General features: G+C 32.3%; 2 protein-coding genes across 5 annotated transcripts; both read left to right on the top strand.

The window, feature by feature from the left end:
- Nucleotides 1-4,112: 4,112 nt before the first annotated feature.
- LOC118052365 (APETALA2-like protein 3) lies at nucleotides 4,113-8,150 on the top strand. 2 transcript variants are annotated; one of them, XM_035063327.2, is made up of 10 exons: nucleotides 4,113-5,237; nucleotides 5,390-5,415; nucleotides 5,545-5,575; nucleotides 5,719-5,806; nucleotides 5,909-6,054; nucleotides 6,254-6,298; nucleotides 6,401-6,504; nucleotides 6,594-6,724; nucleotides 6,920-7,036; nucleotides 7,688-8,150. In XM_035063327.2, exons 1-10 carry the CDS (start codon nucleotides 4,675-4,677, stop codon nucleotides 7,955-7,957), a joined length of 1,521 nt encoding a protein of 506 aa, XP_034919218.1. In that variant the 5' UTR covers nucleotides 4,113-4,674; the 3' UTR covers nucleotides 7,958-8,150. The 2 variants fall into 2 exon arrangements, with proteins under 2 accessions (XP_034919218.1, XP_034919219.1); XM_035063328.2 differs by lacking the exon at nucleotides 6,254-6,298 and having other exon boundaries at nucleotides 4,115-5,237.
- A 1,494-nt stretch (nucleotides 8,151-9,644) lies between these two features.
- Nucleotides 9,645-13,508, top strand: LOC118052366 (protein RETARDED ROOT GROWTH-LIKE). 3 transcript variants are annotated; one of them, XR_004688169.2, is made up of 8 exons: nucleotides 9,645-10,142; nucleotides 10,235-10,343; nucleotides 10,740-10,899; nucleotides 11,647-11,795; nucleotides 11,874-12,025; nucleotides 12,387-12,438; nucleotides 12,519-12,877; nucleotides 13,010-13,124. XR_004688169.2 is itself a non-coding variant. In XM_035063329.2 (7 exons), the coding sequence occupies exons 1-7, from the start codon at nucleotides 9,724-9,726 to the stop codon at nucleotides 13,367-13,369; spliced, it is 1,245 nt and encodes a 414-aa protein (XP_034919220.1). In that variant the 5' UTR covers nucleotides 9,645-9,723; the 3' UTR covers nucleotides 13,370-13,508. The 3 variants fall into 3 exon arrangements, 1 of the variants encoding a protein (XP_034919220.1); XR_004688168.2 differs by having other exon boundaries at nucleotides 12,387-12,877; XM_035063329.2 differs by lacking the exons at nucleotides 12,387-12,438; nucleotides 12,519-12,877 and adding an exon at nucleotides 13,229-13,508.
- Nucleotides 13,509-17,772: the final 4,264 nt, after the last annotated feature.

The following is a 17,772-nucleotide window of genomic DNA, read 5'->3' as shown; positions in this document are numbered from 1 at the left end:
TCTCAAGCTACGGTGTGCGAAAATATAGGAGGAAAATCTTAAATCAAAACAGACTGTTATGGTGTTTTTGTAAAAATATTTTTTAAATAAAAATATATTAAAACGATAATTTTTTTTATTTTTGAATAAACACATCAAAAATATAAAAAATATCAATTTAATATTTTTAAATAAAAAATAGTTTAAAAATATTATAAAAAATAAATTGAATTGCAAAAACAAAGAAGTGATATCGCTTTGAGATTTTTGTGGGACCAAACAGCGAGGATAAAACGGCCCCGACCGTTGGATTTATTGACCAGTCTTTATATCATATGGGGACCTTGATATGTATATTTTTATTTGTCACGACAGCTGAAAAAAGAAATAAATCAAGACTGAGGGGTCCTAGAATGACGAAAAAAGTTCCATATATAGTAATTGTTAAAGTTGTCCAGCGCTCCGATTTCTCCGTCCAATTTTTGAAGCCTGTTATTTGTTGCAACTTGCAACGTATATACATTAGCTGGAGCTTGATGTATTCTGTGTATGACTTAGATTTTATTCATGAGACAAGGCCAAGACGAGGTTGTTGGAGAGTATATTGATTTGTTCTCTGAGCAGTCATATTATTTTTTTAAAATATTTTAAGAAAATATATTAAAAATATATTATTATTTTCTTAAAACAATAAAAAAAATACTAAAAAATTAAATTAAAACTCACTGTCAAACACCCCTTCTGCAATGCAAAAACAAGCTGTGTGTATTCATTACATTGCTGACCGAACTTTTATTACAGGTTGAGCCGCGATATTTATTGCTTGGAAATTGTAATCTATGACAATTTCAACTAGAAAATTTAATGAATAAAACCGGACACATGTAGTGAGGATAATATTATTGATGATACCATCAAGTTTTATGAAATTATATATATGTATATGTGTGTTGTGAATAGGTACATTTTTTATATATCTATTTTGTGTAGTTGAGCATGTTTTGCTAAGAACAAATTATGTAAGCCTTGTTCAAGAGTGCGGTCCAAATAAAAATTTACTAAAATTTAATTTTATATTTTATAATTGTTTTAATGTATTGATATTATAATATATATATATATATATATTAATGCATTTATAAACAAAAAGTATCAGTACCTCAGTTTTAAAGACTACAAGTTTGCCAAATTAGGCCCCAAGTTTGCCAGGTTGGGTATACTGTGATTTCGTTCATTTAATAAAGAAGTGAAGGATATCGAGTAGTTTGTTGTATCAAGACACTAAGATACTAGTAATTAAAAAAAAAAAAAAAAAAACAAAAACTAAAAGGGCTAAACTTTTTCCTTGCACGTGATTAAAAACATTTTCGATTCAGGTAGTGTATAAACCATTTTATCCTTCAATGCATTGAACATGTGCCTTGGTCTCGAGAATAAATTTGTTTTTTTCAGAGGATTAAAATATCATTTGTTAATTGATCAAGGATAATATAATCAATTTATGTTTTTTAAATACGGTGAAATTATTTTGTTACCATTAAAACCTAAAAAACAATTCTTATGTATAGGGGTTTTTGTGTATTTTTAACTTTATATACGTAGTAGTTAAAGGATGATGTTATCATTAAAAAAGCAAAGGTTTTGGCCTTACAAAAAGGGTTTATTTGTATTTGTATGTTTTTTCTACAATGAAATGATATGTCTAGCCCGTGTCATTAGAAAATCTTAGCCGAGAGGGTGTTTTCGTTTTTTTCATATGTTTTTTTTACCCTATAATATTAGGATGCCCTCGAGGGCTTTTTAATAATTTTAATTATTAAAATATTAATAAATCAATACATTGTCAATGCGTCATCACCCCCAGTTAAATGGGTGGCATGTGAGATGTACTACAATGTCTAGAATCTAACGACCGTCATGTAATCAGACGAGTCTGGTGGTGGTATAGCTACTAACATGGCGTGTTTAGCCTAGTTCTAATGTGTTTGGTTAAGAATATTTTTGAAATTAAAATTATAAAATAATTTTAAAAAATATATATTAATATTGATGGTTTTTAATTTAAATATTGTGGATTTAACTATTACTATTATATCATGAAATAAATCACAATTTATATATAAAAAATTATTTTAACAAAAAACTATCTACAATTCCATCACATACAAAATTCATCCGACAATAACTACATAATTAAGTAAAATACTATCAAGAATAAAATTAAGATTCAGTACGAGTAAATTTAATTCATCTTAAACTAATTTAAAAATAAAAAATTATTGTTCACGTTCATGTGAACAATGCAAGTAAAATTAATTAACTGTATTGGTTTTTTGAAAAAAAAAAAAATATTCAGTAAATAGTGGAGGCATGTTTCACTGTTCATCGAATAGTAGAGCACGGATCAGATTTTGGCTACGCAGGAAGCAGCTCCTAGGTGCTTCTCTTTTTTTTGCGTTTCGAACGCAGCAAATCATGGGATCTGTGAACAATAACAAGTATTTATTAATTAATCAAATAATTTATTGCATGAAATCATAAGAAACGTGGATGCTATCATGTTGCCAAACAGTTTTTTTAAAGCACCTTCTCATCATTTTTTCACACTTCAAAAAATCCAGTCGTCTCGTAGTGAAGCGCAAGCAAACTATTTAATTACAGTTTCAGAAGAAATTTGATACAGTCACAATTCATGCATAATTTGTAAAAAAGTATTTTTTTTGTACATTTACTTGTAATTTAAAAATTGTTTTTTTTATAAAACATTATGATAAAAATGAATTAAAATTAATGGCAGAAAAAGCCATTGGCTGGTAGCGGTTGCTTTCCTGCAAATTTCTAATTTTGAAAAATTGGCATATTTCTAATGATCACGAAAAAACGAGTAAATCCTGATGCACTCGTATTGACATAAAAATGTTCTCCAATTTAAATGGAGAATTTATCACCTACGGTTACAATAGTCAGCATCGATTCTAACATGAAAACATAGAATCAAATCCCTTGAACAAATGTTTCTTTTATTTCAAAATTCTCCTGTCTCGACTGCAATTCTCCTAACTTCATCTAAAAACGTCCATCAAAGATCATGTCCTCCATTAATTTACCAAGAAAACATCAGCTTGAAAAATAAAAAAATGTGCATGAATAGTAGAATTGGATTATTCCATTTTAATGTAAAATTAGTAACTTTACTATAAAAAATAAAACGAATTTATTAATATAACATCATATAATTTTTAAAGGAATAATTGTATTATAATAAAAAGACAATTTTACCCTAGAAAATTTAGTTTTTTTTTTTTATTAATTGCTCACGCATAGGTGGAATCATTTTTTTTTTTAGTTATTGAGTATACCAACTCCTGTATTGATAATAAAAAAGATAAGTCATGAGTTTGTTTTATAAAAAATCACCAATTCGAGTTTTACAAACATCATGATTACTGAAGACTTATATGGTTATTAACTTCAAGGTTTTTAAATTAGTCGAGGTATACACAAATTGATTCAAATAACTATATTAATTAAAAAATAAAAAAATAAAAAGGTAGGCAACTGGAGGCTTGTTACTTGATTTATTAAGTTTTGTTATGAAATGATTTGAATTTCTCTCTTATGAGAGAAATGATTTGAAATTGAATTTGTTGTTGAAAAGTATAGTAATTTCAACATGGAAATCAAGAACTATCAAAGAGAGTGGTAACAATGGCTAGTAGTTAAGTTCCCATTCAAAGAGAAATTATGAAATATTCCCTCCTTATTTACATAAAACAACAGTGAAGAAACTATATAACACACACACACGCATAATAAGAGAAATTATTCAGTAGAATAGGATTCATACTTTCTTTTCCCATATAAAGATAAAATTCATAAATAAATTTTATGGTTGGATGGGGGTGTTCTAACTAAAAACTTTCACCCTTCCAAGTATTTCAAATGATAAATGATTTTAATTACCAGTAAATGTAAGTAAACAGTAATAATCATGTTAGGAACTGAAAATGCCAAAATGGGATTGGCCGACAGGAAGCAAAATTAAGATCTGTGAAAAACATTTGGAGGGCAGGTCTCACCTATAACAGGCATCCCAAAACACAAGGGTAGGTGCAAGAATATTACCCTTCACGGTTTACACGTCCCCATCTCCTCCTAGCTATCTTATTTTTCTTTTCTCCCCGTCCTTCGGCTTTAAGCCAGACAGATGCCTCTCTCCATCTAGTCCTCTCCATTTGATCGTCAAACTCTTTAACTTCTTATCTCTCTAGGGACTTTTACAACAACATTGCAGGCCGTCTCTCTCTCTCTCCATTTGTCCATATAATCTGACAGACAGGCAGGCAGTTCTTTCTACCTTCACATACCCTTGCCTTCTTTCCTTCTTTGTCTTTCAAATGTACTTTCTTTAAGGTTTCCTGGTCACACCTTACCAGCAGCTCTTCAAGTCTCTCTTCTTCTTTTGATCCCATCCGTTGCGCTCAAGAAACTCTCTCTCAATTTCTCTTTTCCTCAGCCAAAAGAAAAAAAAAATTGTTTGTATATTAATCTGTTCACTTTCATGTGCCTCTTTTGCTGAGTTTTCTTGAACAAGAAATCATTTTTGAAATGGGTTTTGCTTGTCTTGGCTATTTTCTCTGAAAGATTAAACACTAATAAGTAAGAACCATAACATAAGCTAAAGAAAAGAGCATCATGTTGGATCTCAATCTTGGTATCACCTATAGTGATTCATCTTGTGATGATAACAACAAGAATAGTATGATGGTAATTGTTGATGTCGAGAACCACCATCACCAAGAAGAAGAAGAAGAAGCTTCGAGGACTCGTCAAATGGAAGATTCAGCTGCTTCAAACTCCTCCACTATCAACACTACAGAAGAAGAAAACTCCTCAAACACCAGTAACTCTGCTTTCATTTTTGATATCTTGAAGAAAGATGAAAATTTTACCAGCACTACCACCATTGATGCTTCAAAGCAGACAAACCCAAACTGTGATTTCACTACCCAACAACTTTCTCCTAAAAGAAGTGGGCTGGAATTGAACTTGCAGCCGGGCTTGGCTGTAACAACAGCTACAAGACCACAGTGGTTGAAGCTTTCACAGATGGGGTCTAGTGGGGAGGCAGAACTGAGAATTGTGCAGCAAAAACAGCAGCAAGCGAGGAAGAGTAGGAGAGGACCAAGGTCTAGAAGCTCACAGTACAGAGGAGTGACGTTTTATAGGAGAACTGGGAGATGGGAGTCACATATCTGGTGAGTGTGCATGAATTTGCTAATGAGATTTGTTGCCTTCCTAAATTGGTTAATTGTTTTCTTTCTTTCTTTCCTTTTTTCTTATGCGTGTGTTGAAGAGAGTTGCCTGGTTATTTTATTCAATGATTTTGATTTTTTTTTAATTGGTACAGGGATTGTGGGAAGCAAGTATATTTAGGTAAGTAAATGGATGATCTCATGGAGTGACTGAAATTTCTGGCAAGATATTAATTTTGGATGCGATCTTGAATTTATGATGTATTCATGAAGACGACTCATAAACAGTTTGTCTTTTCATCGTAAACAGGTGGGTTTGACACTGCTCATACTGCTGCAAGGTAGGAATTTTGTTGTTTTTCCTCTCTTATGGTTCGAAGTAATTCCTGTCTTGAGTAAATGAGAAAGTGTACCGAATTTGTTCCATGTTCCTGCTTTAAATGGAGTTGTTTTTTTCCCCTGAATTTGGATCTTATTTGTTCAGGGCATACGATCGAGCAGCAATTAAGTTTCGGGGAGTCGATGCAGATATCAACTTTAATCTAAGCGATTATGAAGAAGATATGAAGCAGGTGGGGATTCTGTTTAATCATAAATTGTTATCTTTTTTCTTCTTTTTTGGTTGGGTGAGGGGGTTGTTGTGGATATTAATTGCAATATTGGTTGATATGCAGATGAAAAACCTTAACAAAGAAGAATTTGTTCACATCCTTCGTCGCCAAAGCACAGGTTTCTCACGAGGTAGCTCAAAATACAGAGGTGTGACTCTTCACAAATGTGGCAGATGGGAAGCTCGAATGGGGCAATTCCTTGGAAAGAAGTGAGAACCCTTAAACCGAACAAAAAAATTAAAAAATTGCTATTATGAAATGATGCTAGGACATGTAATTGTTCAAAACTCGATAAGCATTGTTGTATACTTCAGTTGGACTCTAAAAAACTTAATAATCAAGAAACAAGATTTAAGATGTCTATTTCAAAGAGAAAAATGCTCAGGCAACACTTTCTCTGATTATCAGGTATATTTATCTTGGATTATTCGACAGCGAAGTAGAAGCTGCAAGGTCCTTATGATCTTGAATTTGATCTCTTTGATTCTAATTGTTACTCATATCTGGATAATTTTTAATAACACATAATTCCACCTTCATTTTCTTATAATCCAGGGCTTATGACAAGGCAGCCCTCAACTGCAATGGAAGGGAAGCAGTAACCAATTTCGAGCCTAGCGTTTATAAAGGAGATACGGTTTTCGATACGAATCATGGAGGTACAAATAGACTATTATGATACTGTAAAAGGCCGGAGGTTTTTCCTTGTTGATTATTAATATAGCATCTTCTGTTCATATGAATGCAGGAAGTGGCCACAATCTTGATTTGAGCCTTGGAATTTCTCAGCCAACGAATGATCCTAAAGGGAATGACAATTTGGGAGATGGCCATTGTAGTTATGGTGGTTGTGAAGTACCCATCAAAGGGAGACAAGTGGTATTATTCTCTCTAAGATGCCTGAAACTTGGTGTTTTTTTTTGTTTTTATCATGTTCACTGTTAAACTTATTCTCGTCGCTCTTGTCATTCTTTGGGCATATGTTAATACATGTGGCTGGTTTTAGTCCGTTCTCTTCTCAAAATGTTTGTAAATATAGCTGTTGGTAATTGATACCCCATTGTGTTATAAAAGGCTGAGGGCACTGCTGCTGCACATTTGGGTTTAGAGACGCTTCATGGTCTACCAATAGCATCGAGGAACCTTCCGACATGGTCTGGCATGTTCCCTGGTTTAGCATCAAGCTATGAGGTAGTTCTGTTCTATTTATTTCCCCTTCTTCGTTTACAGATGATTTGGCTTCCAATAATAACTTTCATGCAACAGCAGAAAAACTGTTCCATAAAATTTAGCATCTGAAAAAACCATCTTGGCCTGGATATTTGAACGAAGAAACTGCTTTTGAAGTAATCAGTTGTTTGTTTATGCATTTCAAGCTATGTTCGAGGGCATTTTAAAAGTGTTTTTGACATGAAAAAGCATAAAATTAGCGTTTTTTTAGTGTTTTCCAATGATTATGATGATGTGTTGATGTTAAAAATAAATAAAACAAGATATTTTGTTATATTTTCAAGATAAAAATACTTTGCGCACTACAATATCAAATACTCACCGGGTGTTACGGCAATGACCATCGTTTTGTTCCTAGTCTAAACATTGAAATGCCATCGTTTATCATTTGTGATATTTGAGGACATAATTTTAGGAAGTAGTGTCATGCCAGTTGTGACATTGTGCAACTAGGTGCTTCTTTTCCAGTCTCCAAAAAATGTAATGTCTACAGGGCTTCTGCTCATTTACATGTCATCTTCAATTGAAAAGAAATGTTTTTAATATCAACTGTCGGTGCTGATATTTTTCGCATTAGTTTTTGAACTAGTATTGATTGATCATATGCTGCAGGAAAGGGCTCCGGGGAAGAGGTTCGAAGCAGTTTCTCCACCGAGATTCTCAAGCTGGCCATGGCAGATAAATGGCAGCAACAATGTTGCTGCTACAATGCCACATCTCTGTGTTGCAGCATCATCAGGATTCTCTTCTTCGACGAAAACTGTTCCTTCAGCTACTCTTCCATTGAACCAACAGAACCATTTCGCCAACAACAACCCGCGACTTGCTGCCTTCACCACATCTGCCACCAACCCCTCGTTGTACTACTCTTATACGAGCTAAGCTAATTAACGTTAACACTTTGAGTGCATTTGCCAATGCTAAATTAAGCAAGAAAACTGAATCAATTGGAGTCTGGAGTTGATACTCTATTTTGATTTGTAATATAACATGAAGCATAGATATGCTAACAATCTGTTCAGCTGCATCAAGAGAAATCACTGAGGATTCCGAATCCTCGTCGTTTTTCAATGAAGTCGTTGCTCTCGGACTCGAATTTACACCATTAGAGGCTGTAGCCCTGCAAAGCAATGCTTTCAACTTGCTCAGGTTGCAGCAACGTTTTCAAATATCAGTCGGTGGACAAAATCTCTAGAAGCTAATGTATATGCACAGAAATATAATAAAAAAACTAGCGAAGAACTGATGATATAATATTTTACAACTGCATAAAACTCGGTAGTTTAAGCTTTCAGAAAAGCGTTTTCTGCAGCAATATACCCAGCAGTTCTCTTGATTTCATTAACTTTTGAGAAAGATGATGAGTTCATATCACTTGCTTGGATGTTTCTTCTTGTCTTCCAGGATAGAGAGAGCAGTGTGTCACAGGGCAGAAGCTGGTAGAAAACGCATCTCGTTCTCTATTTGCTATTAATTTACCTCAGATTAAAGTCAAGACACTAATTCTTGTTTCATGCTGGCACTCGGCACTCGCCTATACAGTTAACAAAATAAATAAATAAAAATGAGTGTAGTTTAACTGTTTATATTCTATATTTATTTTCTAGGGATGATTAGTTTGAGTTTTATAAATCTTAAAACCACTAGAGACTTGTATGTTTGTTAACTTCAGAACTCGTATAATTAGTTGAGTTGTAAATAAACTGACCCGGATAACCATATTAATAAATAAAAAAAAGTTGTACGTATCTTATTATTTATACTTGAACGAACAAATTAATTTTTATTTTTATTTCACTATAATATTAAGTAATAAAAACAAAGAGATATTGTATCATAATGAGATTTTAAAATATAACTTATATTATTTTTAATACATTTTAAACTCAATAATAAGAAATTTTTAATTTAAAGTTGACTTAAACCAAGTTTTAAATTAAAATAAAAACATATTGATATGATAAAATTCAGATAACTAATCAAGTTTTTAGTAATTTGATTTATCAAATCAAAATCAATTATGTTTTCTCCAATAATTTTTTTTAAATATTATTTTTTTAAAAAAATTAACTTAAATTAATTAAAATTAATCTATTGACTCATCAGCTTATCCACTAAAAACTTTTTTCAAGTCATCCTCCTGTGGAGTCTAATAACTAAGTAAAAAATAACAAAATCACTTCAACAAGGTTTTTTTTTTTTTTTTTCTATGAATGCTAAAAAAAACAACCCTTTCCTATCAATAAAATATATTTTTTAACTGTCAAAAATCAGCAGTCTAGTAACCATGTTAAAAATAGGTAAAATCATTTTTACAGGGATTTATTTTTTAATATGTATTTAGATGTGTGATTGTAATTAGTTTTTAAAATAATTTTTATTGAGAAATTTATTAAAATAATATTTTTTTATTTTTTAAAAATTATTTTTAAAATCAATGCATCAAAATATCTAAAAATATAAAAAAATATTTTTTAAAATGTTTTTTTAAAAATATAAAAATAAATTAAAAAAAGTAACATTTTTCTATCTACAAATTATTTGTTTTACAAAACAGACCAATCTTCAAAGTTCAAAGATGGACGTGGACCCTCAAAACCCAAGCTCAATCCCTCTTCTCCACCCTTCTTCCACCCCCACCCCAAAAAATGTGGCGGACCATTGATGCTCACTTGAAAACAGTCCGCTTACCTGTCCGTACTGTCCTCCTCTCTCACCACCAAAACCCTCCCTCCCTCCCTTCTCTTAAACCACCAAACTCTCTCCATTTTTTCTTTCTCTCCAAAACCCTAACTATCTCCTCATCAACCCCCTATCCCCCCTCTCCAATTCTCGCTTTCACTACACACTACATTAATAGTGTTGCTTTGGGCCGCGGTCGTAATTTGGTGCCTGTGAGGCGCATTTCTTCAATTTCGTCCTCCGCCCCTCCAAATCAGCAGCACACGGCTGTGGGCTGGAATGAGCCGGTGACATGTTCGGAGCTCGGTGATGGTGGTGAAGGCACGAAAATCGAGGAGGACGCTCGGCAGTCCATTCCTGTTCGCGCTTTTTTATTCTCTACTAGGTTGTAGTTTGGTTACTTCGATTTATTTTTCTTTTTATTCTCTGCAGTTCTCAATTAAACTTAACAGCTAATTATTATTGTTTTTGCTGTAGTGTGGATTTGAAAAGCTTAGTGGAGCAGAACAAGAAAAAATTTATACCACCAACATCGCGAATGACAAATTATGTTGTTCTTAAGTTTGGGAATCTCTCTCAAGCCGCTGTAAGTGTCGTCACATTCATTTAAGTTGCCTGTTTTACTGGAATGAGTTAGAGGATTATGGTAGCAGAGTGGGATCTTTCTTCTTTTACTGTATCGAATCCGTAAAGGTTGATCTTACTGTGAAATGAACAATGTGAAGTCGATGTCCATGTTTTTATGCTTAAATTGCTCTTTTTTTTGTTTTGAATTAATCATGGATTTTTTTGTCTCGGTTAAGCTGCTGTTATCAAAGTGAAATCTACTGTTTTTCCCTTGCATTCTATAGAGGATAGGTGCAATTTACTGTGCAATTAAATCTATTCTCTTGTTAATCATAGTATGAGTAACCCATATGCTTCTCTTTAATGATAAATCAGTTTGAAGGGATTACTGAAGGTGATTTTAAGTTGTTTTCAGGGTCTGGGTACTTGCATAAGTGGAAGTAATTGCTGCTACATGGTAGTATTCCAATATGGATCCATAGTTTTGTTTAATGTCCGTGAACATGAGGTTGATGAATATCTGAACCTTGTAAGGAAGCATGCCTCAGGATTGCTCCCTGAAATGAGGAAGGATGGTAAGCTCTCTTACTGTTTTTATTCTATTTTCAAAATCACAATGTTACACCTCTACCTTTTAGAGATTGCTTCAAAATCTGAGATAATTTAATCAAGGTAGCTGAAGCACAATTAGTATATTTATACATTTTCTCATGATGGTGATGATATGGCAATTCAAGTATATAATATATAGAAGAAAGTTATTTTTTTTCATTTTGGACCAGGATAAAAGATCCCATTGAAGCGGCTAATCGCATACATACTGTTTGTACATCTGGTCGCATAAATTGCACGGTATCATTAATAGCTATTCCGGTATGACCTGTTTGATTGAACCAAGATAAGGGATTTTTTGGGTTATTGAACGGGATTAGCTGCTAAAGTTATTTATCCAGCAGTGGGCATTAAGTAATGAAACATATGAAGGTAAGGGCTTCTGCTTGTAAAATTTGTGAAAAATGTTGATTAATGCATCAATGGGGATGCAAAAAGAAATGAGTTAATTGTCATTGAAAACTACTTAATCAAGAACAGAAGAGATACACAATTAGATTATTGAAGAGAAATACTTTGTTGGTGGAAATGTTGACATTGATTATTCATTGGATACTATATATTGACTTTATACCATGGAGAGCAGTTCTTTTTGCATCTAATTGTGTGGTCTCTTTAGTTTATTTTTACCTTCTCTCTCATGCTATTAATCTATCATGCTCTATTGTTTTTCAATTTATTGGACTTTATTCTATTTTCTCAAATGCAAGAGTATGAGGTGAGAGAGAAGCCAACTCTAAACACATGGATGCAAGGTGGATTGGATTACATTATGCTGCAGTTCTTGAACACTGATGGAATACGGATGATTGGTAGTGTTCTTGGTCAAAGTATAGCTCTTGACTACTATGGACGCCAGGTTTGAACCATGATATTCTTTAAGTGTTACATGTGTAAGTTTCATGACTATGTTTTACAACCTTTTCTTCTTCTCTAGGTTGATGGAATGGTTGCTGAATTTACTGACATAAATCGTGGGATGGAAAAGACTGGAACATTTTCTATGGACAGCAAAAAGCTTTTTCAAATAGTGGGGAAGGCCAATTCTAATCTTGCTGATGTGATTCTAAAGCTTGGGCTTTTTGAGAGGTAAGGGTTTTAATGGCCATTGCAAGGGAAACTGTTTAATTTTTCTTCATTTTAATTGTGGCTATTTTATTGCTCCTATTCTTAGTTAATAGATTAGATAGAGCAGAGTGAACTAAATTAATTTATGTTGCTGATTCCAATTTAATTTGATATTAAGGTTCAGGGAAAGAAAAATCAACAAAGAAATTAAAATAAAAAGTTTTTGTTTGCTTGGATATGTGAAGAAAGCCATGCTCTTAGCATCTATTTCTTGTTGTATTTGCACATCCAAATAAAGAATAAAACGATTTCTCTTCTCTTTCATTATCCTCTTTTCTATATATATATATGATGGTGCTAATTGACTAATATCAAATGGAAGTTCACAGAATGTAGATGTGTAAAAGATAGAAAGATGTCATTTAGACTACAAGGTGAAGCTCACTTCCCCCTCCTTTCCCTATTTTTTTCTGGAAACCAAATGCATCCTGAATGCCAAAAAAATTTCAACTAGCTCAAGAACCTCCTGGCCCAATCCAATCTTGGTTGGACTGGTAGAGGCCCCACACTATAAGGTCCTTCTAGGAGAAGATGTGATCGGGGGTCTTTGAGGATAGGCTATACCGTAGATGGATAGTAAGAAGAAAAGGGAACGAGGGCCAGAGATTTCAAAAGCTGCAGTCATTTGCTGTTTACTGTGCTGTAGCTGTTGTTTTGTCTCTACACATGCTGCTGTTGGGGCCAACCACCTACTTCTGTCTTTCTGGGTGGCTGACGCATAGTGGGTGATGGCTCTACTTGCATCGCTAAACCAGACGTTCCCAAGTTCGGGAGACATTTTTAGCCACCTGAAAATGGAAATAAATTAAAAAGGTTCTAATCCTACCGTTAATTTCTAATTTAACCAGGGTTAGCAAATCTGGTCTCTTTCTCACTCTGTTTTTTCTGTTTCATTTGTTATGAGTTTACTATAACTCCAAAAAAATACTTCACTGGTTTCAACAGATCAGACATAGCTTGGAAAGATGCCAAATATGCTCAGATATGGGAATATCTCAGAGATGAATTCGAGTTAACTCAGAGATTTGCCAGTCTTGATTTCAAGCTGAAGTTTGTTGAGGTACTGCTTTTGTTAGAAATTAATGTGATTGCACTATTGCTGCTAGTGCTAGAAAGCTGACTTTAACTGTAGTGTTACTGTGATGCCTTTCCTTGTCTTTGCAGCATAATATTCGCTTTCTTCAAGAAATTCTACAAAACAGGAAGTCAGATTTTTTGGAATGGCTCATCATTGTGTTGATTAGCGTTGAAATCATTATATCCGTTTTCGATCTTGTTCAGAGATCAGGATTTAAATTCCTCTAATCATTGTAGTATCGATGTCTAGAGAAGACACAGATGGAAGGGCACTTGCTGTGATTTTTCCTTTCAAATAACCTTCGATTTTGTTTCTTTCCAAATTGTAAATAAAATTTGGATTGTATATGTTACCGAGTTTTCGGCAGCCTTGGTTTCGAATATCCAATATATATGCCCTTTTCATGTGTCAGGTAAAGCCACCGGAGATTTCACAACAATTTTTCCTCCGTGGCTGCAAAAGTGCATTATTTTAAAGTAAAAGAAACCCTTAAAATGAGTTTATTTTTAATAAATTAAAATATTTAAAAATAAATTAAAACTAACGCTGCTTTGGAGTGATTGAGGCATCTAATCCCTTGTAAGATTTTGAAAGTTCATGGATCAACGAATATAAGAAATTGAAGAATAAGCCGCTGTACCCTGATCCCTTACACCTTATCAAAAAAGAATCTGTTCCCTTACAGGATTATTGACCAATGCTGCTTATTTAATAATATGAAGTAGGCATTGCTTTTTAATTAATCCCGAGAGCTTTTATTGCAGGCCTTTGATTGTGGCTGTATCGCTGTGTTTAATGTTCTCTTTAATAAGCAAATTGATGATAGATAATATTACTGTCCTTTCAAAATAAAAAATAAAAAGATTTTCACTTTCTTTATTTAATGTTACATTTATTAATGCTATATATTTATTAATGTTGAAACTCACAATTGCTGTGGCATCACCTCACATCACTCAAGTACCTGGAGTGTATACTTATACTTTACTGCGACAAATAAAATATTTGTGGCACTAATTTATTTTGATATTGTTGAAGAAATTGAATAGAAATCAATAAAAAATGAGTTTAAATATGGTGAAAATATTATTTTTAAAATATTTGTTTATTTCATACAATGATAACACTTTTAGTATATAATTAAACCCTTTAAATCTTTAAAAAAAAATAAGAAAAAGACAAAAAGAAGAAAATCAAGTTTTTTTTTTTTTTTGTATATTTATTCCTAGTGTAGTAACAAGTTTATATAAACTTGAAATATTATAATGAAGTATTATATTTAATTACAAAAAATAAATAAATAAATTCAAAAAAAAATTACTCTCTAAAAATATTATTTTAACATTACAAATATTCATATAATAATATTTAAATATCATTAAGATATAACTATGGCGGTGCTGATTTTTATGGATATAAATAATGGGCACATGGCAACCCCAATCTGCATAGCAATTAGCATAGGGGATTCCGTGAGAAAGATAATGGAATCCGTAGCAACCACCTCCACTGAAGACGGACAAACACCATCATGGTTGGACGCCAAATGCAGAGCAGGAATATTTCCTGTTTTGGGTTATAAATAAATATATAAATATTTTTTAAAATTAATTATTAATTCATGTACATAAATTTTTGAAGTTAATAATAAAATTTTAATTTAAATACACTATTTAAAATATTAAAAAATAAATTTAAAAGTACATAAAAATAAAAATAAATTCACTATTAAAGTTACATCCTTCGATGTTTTTGTGAAATATAATTCATTTATAATCGAATCTGAATCAATATTATAACAACCCCTCAACCGGGATAAAATAACAATTTCATGTCAACTGAAAAATAAAATAATTAAATTTTTTCTCTCATTCAATTCCTCCTTCACTTGATTCTTCCTTGTATTAGTATTTTATAAGTTGGACTTTATAAGTTTACAAGGTTATTCTCTTATTTTTTTTATTTATTTTTCTTTGATTTTTTTTCTTCATGTTTTTCTCTTACTTTTCTCTATTTCTCTCTCACCTTTTCTTTTCTTTCTTTTCATATTCTGCTTCTGTCCAGTTGGCAACATATAAAAGAAATGAAGAGCTAATTTGTTTTATTTTTTAATGGAAAATAACAATTTTACTCTTAATGAATCGTTTTGCTTTTATTTGACGGTTTTTTTTATTAACACTATCAAGCTCCGTCCATCTTGAAATTTTAACCAAATTTATTCAATATATTTTAAGATCCCTCGTAAATTTTAGCTTAATTTGATGGCCGGATTGAAAATTACGTTCAATAACGTAAAACTGGTCAAATTATGATTTTTTATCAAATTTATAAATTTCTCCAAATATTCTGAAATTTTAACCCAAGTTAAAGCATCATATTAGAAGGCTTTACACAAATTTTTATAATTTTTTGATAACTCATTCAAGAATTATAATTTTTTTTTTATATATAAAACTAATAAAAAAAATATTGACCGTAGCTATAATTCACCCAAACCTTTAACATTCCGCCCTCGGTGATGGATTTATCTAATTACTTCTTTTTTTTCTTCAACAAAATAATCTTGGTTGGTTAAATGTTTTCTAATTTTCATGGCATGGAAATATGATTTCTAATTCTGAGCAAGTATGCATGCAAGCAGGAGGTGTGATGGGCTTCACACTAGCTGCCAGTGGGTGGTCAAATAATTGCTACTCAAATCAATAATATCATCTTTGGTTGCAACAATCTATTTCCCATTGCCGGAGCAATCATCTCCGACTCCTTCTTCGGCTCCTTTTCTGTCATTACTGTTTTTGCCTTTGTTTCTTAACTGGTGAGTTGCAGGTTTTTCCAGGTCTGCATAATATCGCCGCCTATGAAAAAGGAGCAAACCGCAGATTAGTTTCCCAACTCTCTACTAAATCTCAACCAGGTCCCCAAGCTACCTGTTTTCTCAATTGGGTCACCAAATTATTCCTTTGTCTATATCTGTTGATATCTCGATCTAGATTACATCCATTATGCTATAGAAAAGGGCATTTTTGGGTAAACTATAACCTTTTCGGTAAAAAATGGAAAGATGTTAAACAGGAGGCTTGATTTAGAAATGTATGATGCATTAAGGACCTGATTGAAGAAATTGATATTTTTGGTGACTCAATTCGGGATTTTATGTTTTTATCTTGCAATAAAATTTTTAAGAAAATGTATTTAGGAGCAAAAGAGAAAACGATACTATTCTTTGCATTGTCATCAATATATCCAACTACTATTTTTTTTAAGTATGTTAAGCTACCTTTTACCTTGCTGTAGATTTTCCCCTTCATTTTTTCATCTCTTTGCCCGTTGATAGTGAATTTCGCTGTACATATAACAGCATTTTGATTTCCAGCTAACCTGATATACTGAAAAGAATTTATTCATTGAAAATAAATAAATTTTAACATGTTGTTCTTCTTCTTCTTCTCTTCTTTCAGATTAGAAAACTATATAATTAAGTTGAAAATAATTAAAATTATAAGGAAAGATTATAAGGATAACGTATAAAACTTGTGGATCGATCCTTCACATTCCACTATAAAAAAGCAAGAGTTTATCAGTGAAAAGTGTCAGGCTTCCTTCATTAATGGCCTGCCGATACTTCATCCCTGATCTCTTTCAGGAACATGAGTCACATGACAATTCATAAATTATCTCATCAGCACAAACTTTCCAGCTGGAGAGGCTTGAAAAACGAGTTGGTAATAGCAGGCACATCCACTTCTGAACAAACAAAAGGTCATGTGGTGGGATGTTAAAAGATATCTATCCACATCTATTTTCCTTCTCCATAACATCTTCATCATGCTTGCTGGATATGCAGGGGCACGTCTCAACTTCGATGAAGATATCTCCACCTGCTTATACTGTCAAGTTCGAGAGTGAATTAATTGATAACATCTTTTATCCAGGAAACTCTCCTTACTCAAATGATTTCAGAACTGGTTTAGTATTCCTGGGTGCATGCCGAATAAAAGAGATCAAATCATCAACCAATGACGGGATACGGAAAAAGGCAATTTCCGGCAAAATGCCTTAATGATGTCATTGTATGGTATTTTATGGAGTATTTAGATTACAAGAAACAAGCTAATCTTTAAGGATAAGATGTCAGATTGAAATGCACAGTTTCAATTCATTCTCCATCATCTTATACTTTGGTTAAAGGCTTGGAAGAGGAACTTTACATACGCAAGAAATGATTTAATTAGAAGCTTTGACAGTATTTTATCATGAACTAGTAAGTGACGACTGACGTGTTCTTGATTTAAAAATTTGTCAATGCTTCTTTTTTATATGTCTCTTAATGTGTTTTGAATTATAATTTATTATAGTCTAATGGTATACTGTTTCCATCAATAATATCTCAATTATTATTAAAAAAAAAAAGTTGTACAAAAAGTAAATATTCTTGGTTATTATTATAAGATGCAGCAAGTAAATACTCTTTGTTATTATTATTTGATGCTGGAGCCATAATTGCAGACTCCGTTTTCAGCTCCTTCTCTGTCATCACTGCCTTTTTCTTTGCTTCTTTAGTGGTGAGTTTTATGAGTCCTTTGCTATTATTTTCGTTTTATGTTTTCAAAAATTTAAAGACAAAATAAAA

This window comes from Populus alba, chromosome 8, assembly GCF_005239225.2.
Source record: "Populus alba chromosome 8, ASM523922v2, whole genome shotgun sequence".
Lineage (NCBI taxonomy): Eukaryota > Viridiplantae > Streptophyta > Magnoliopsida > Malpighiales > Salicaceae > Populus > Populus alba.
The sequence above is the reverse complement of the archived record's forward strand: the minus strand, read 5'-3'. Positions and strand labels throughout refer to the sequence as shown.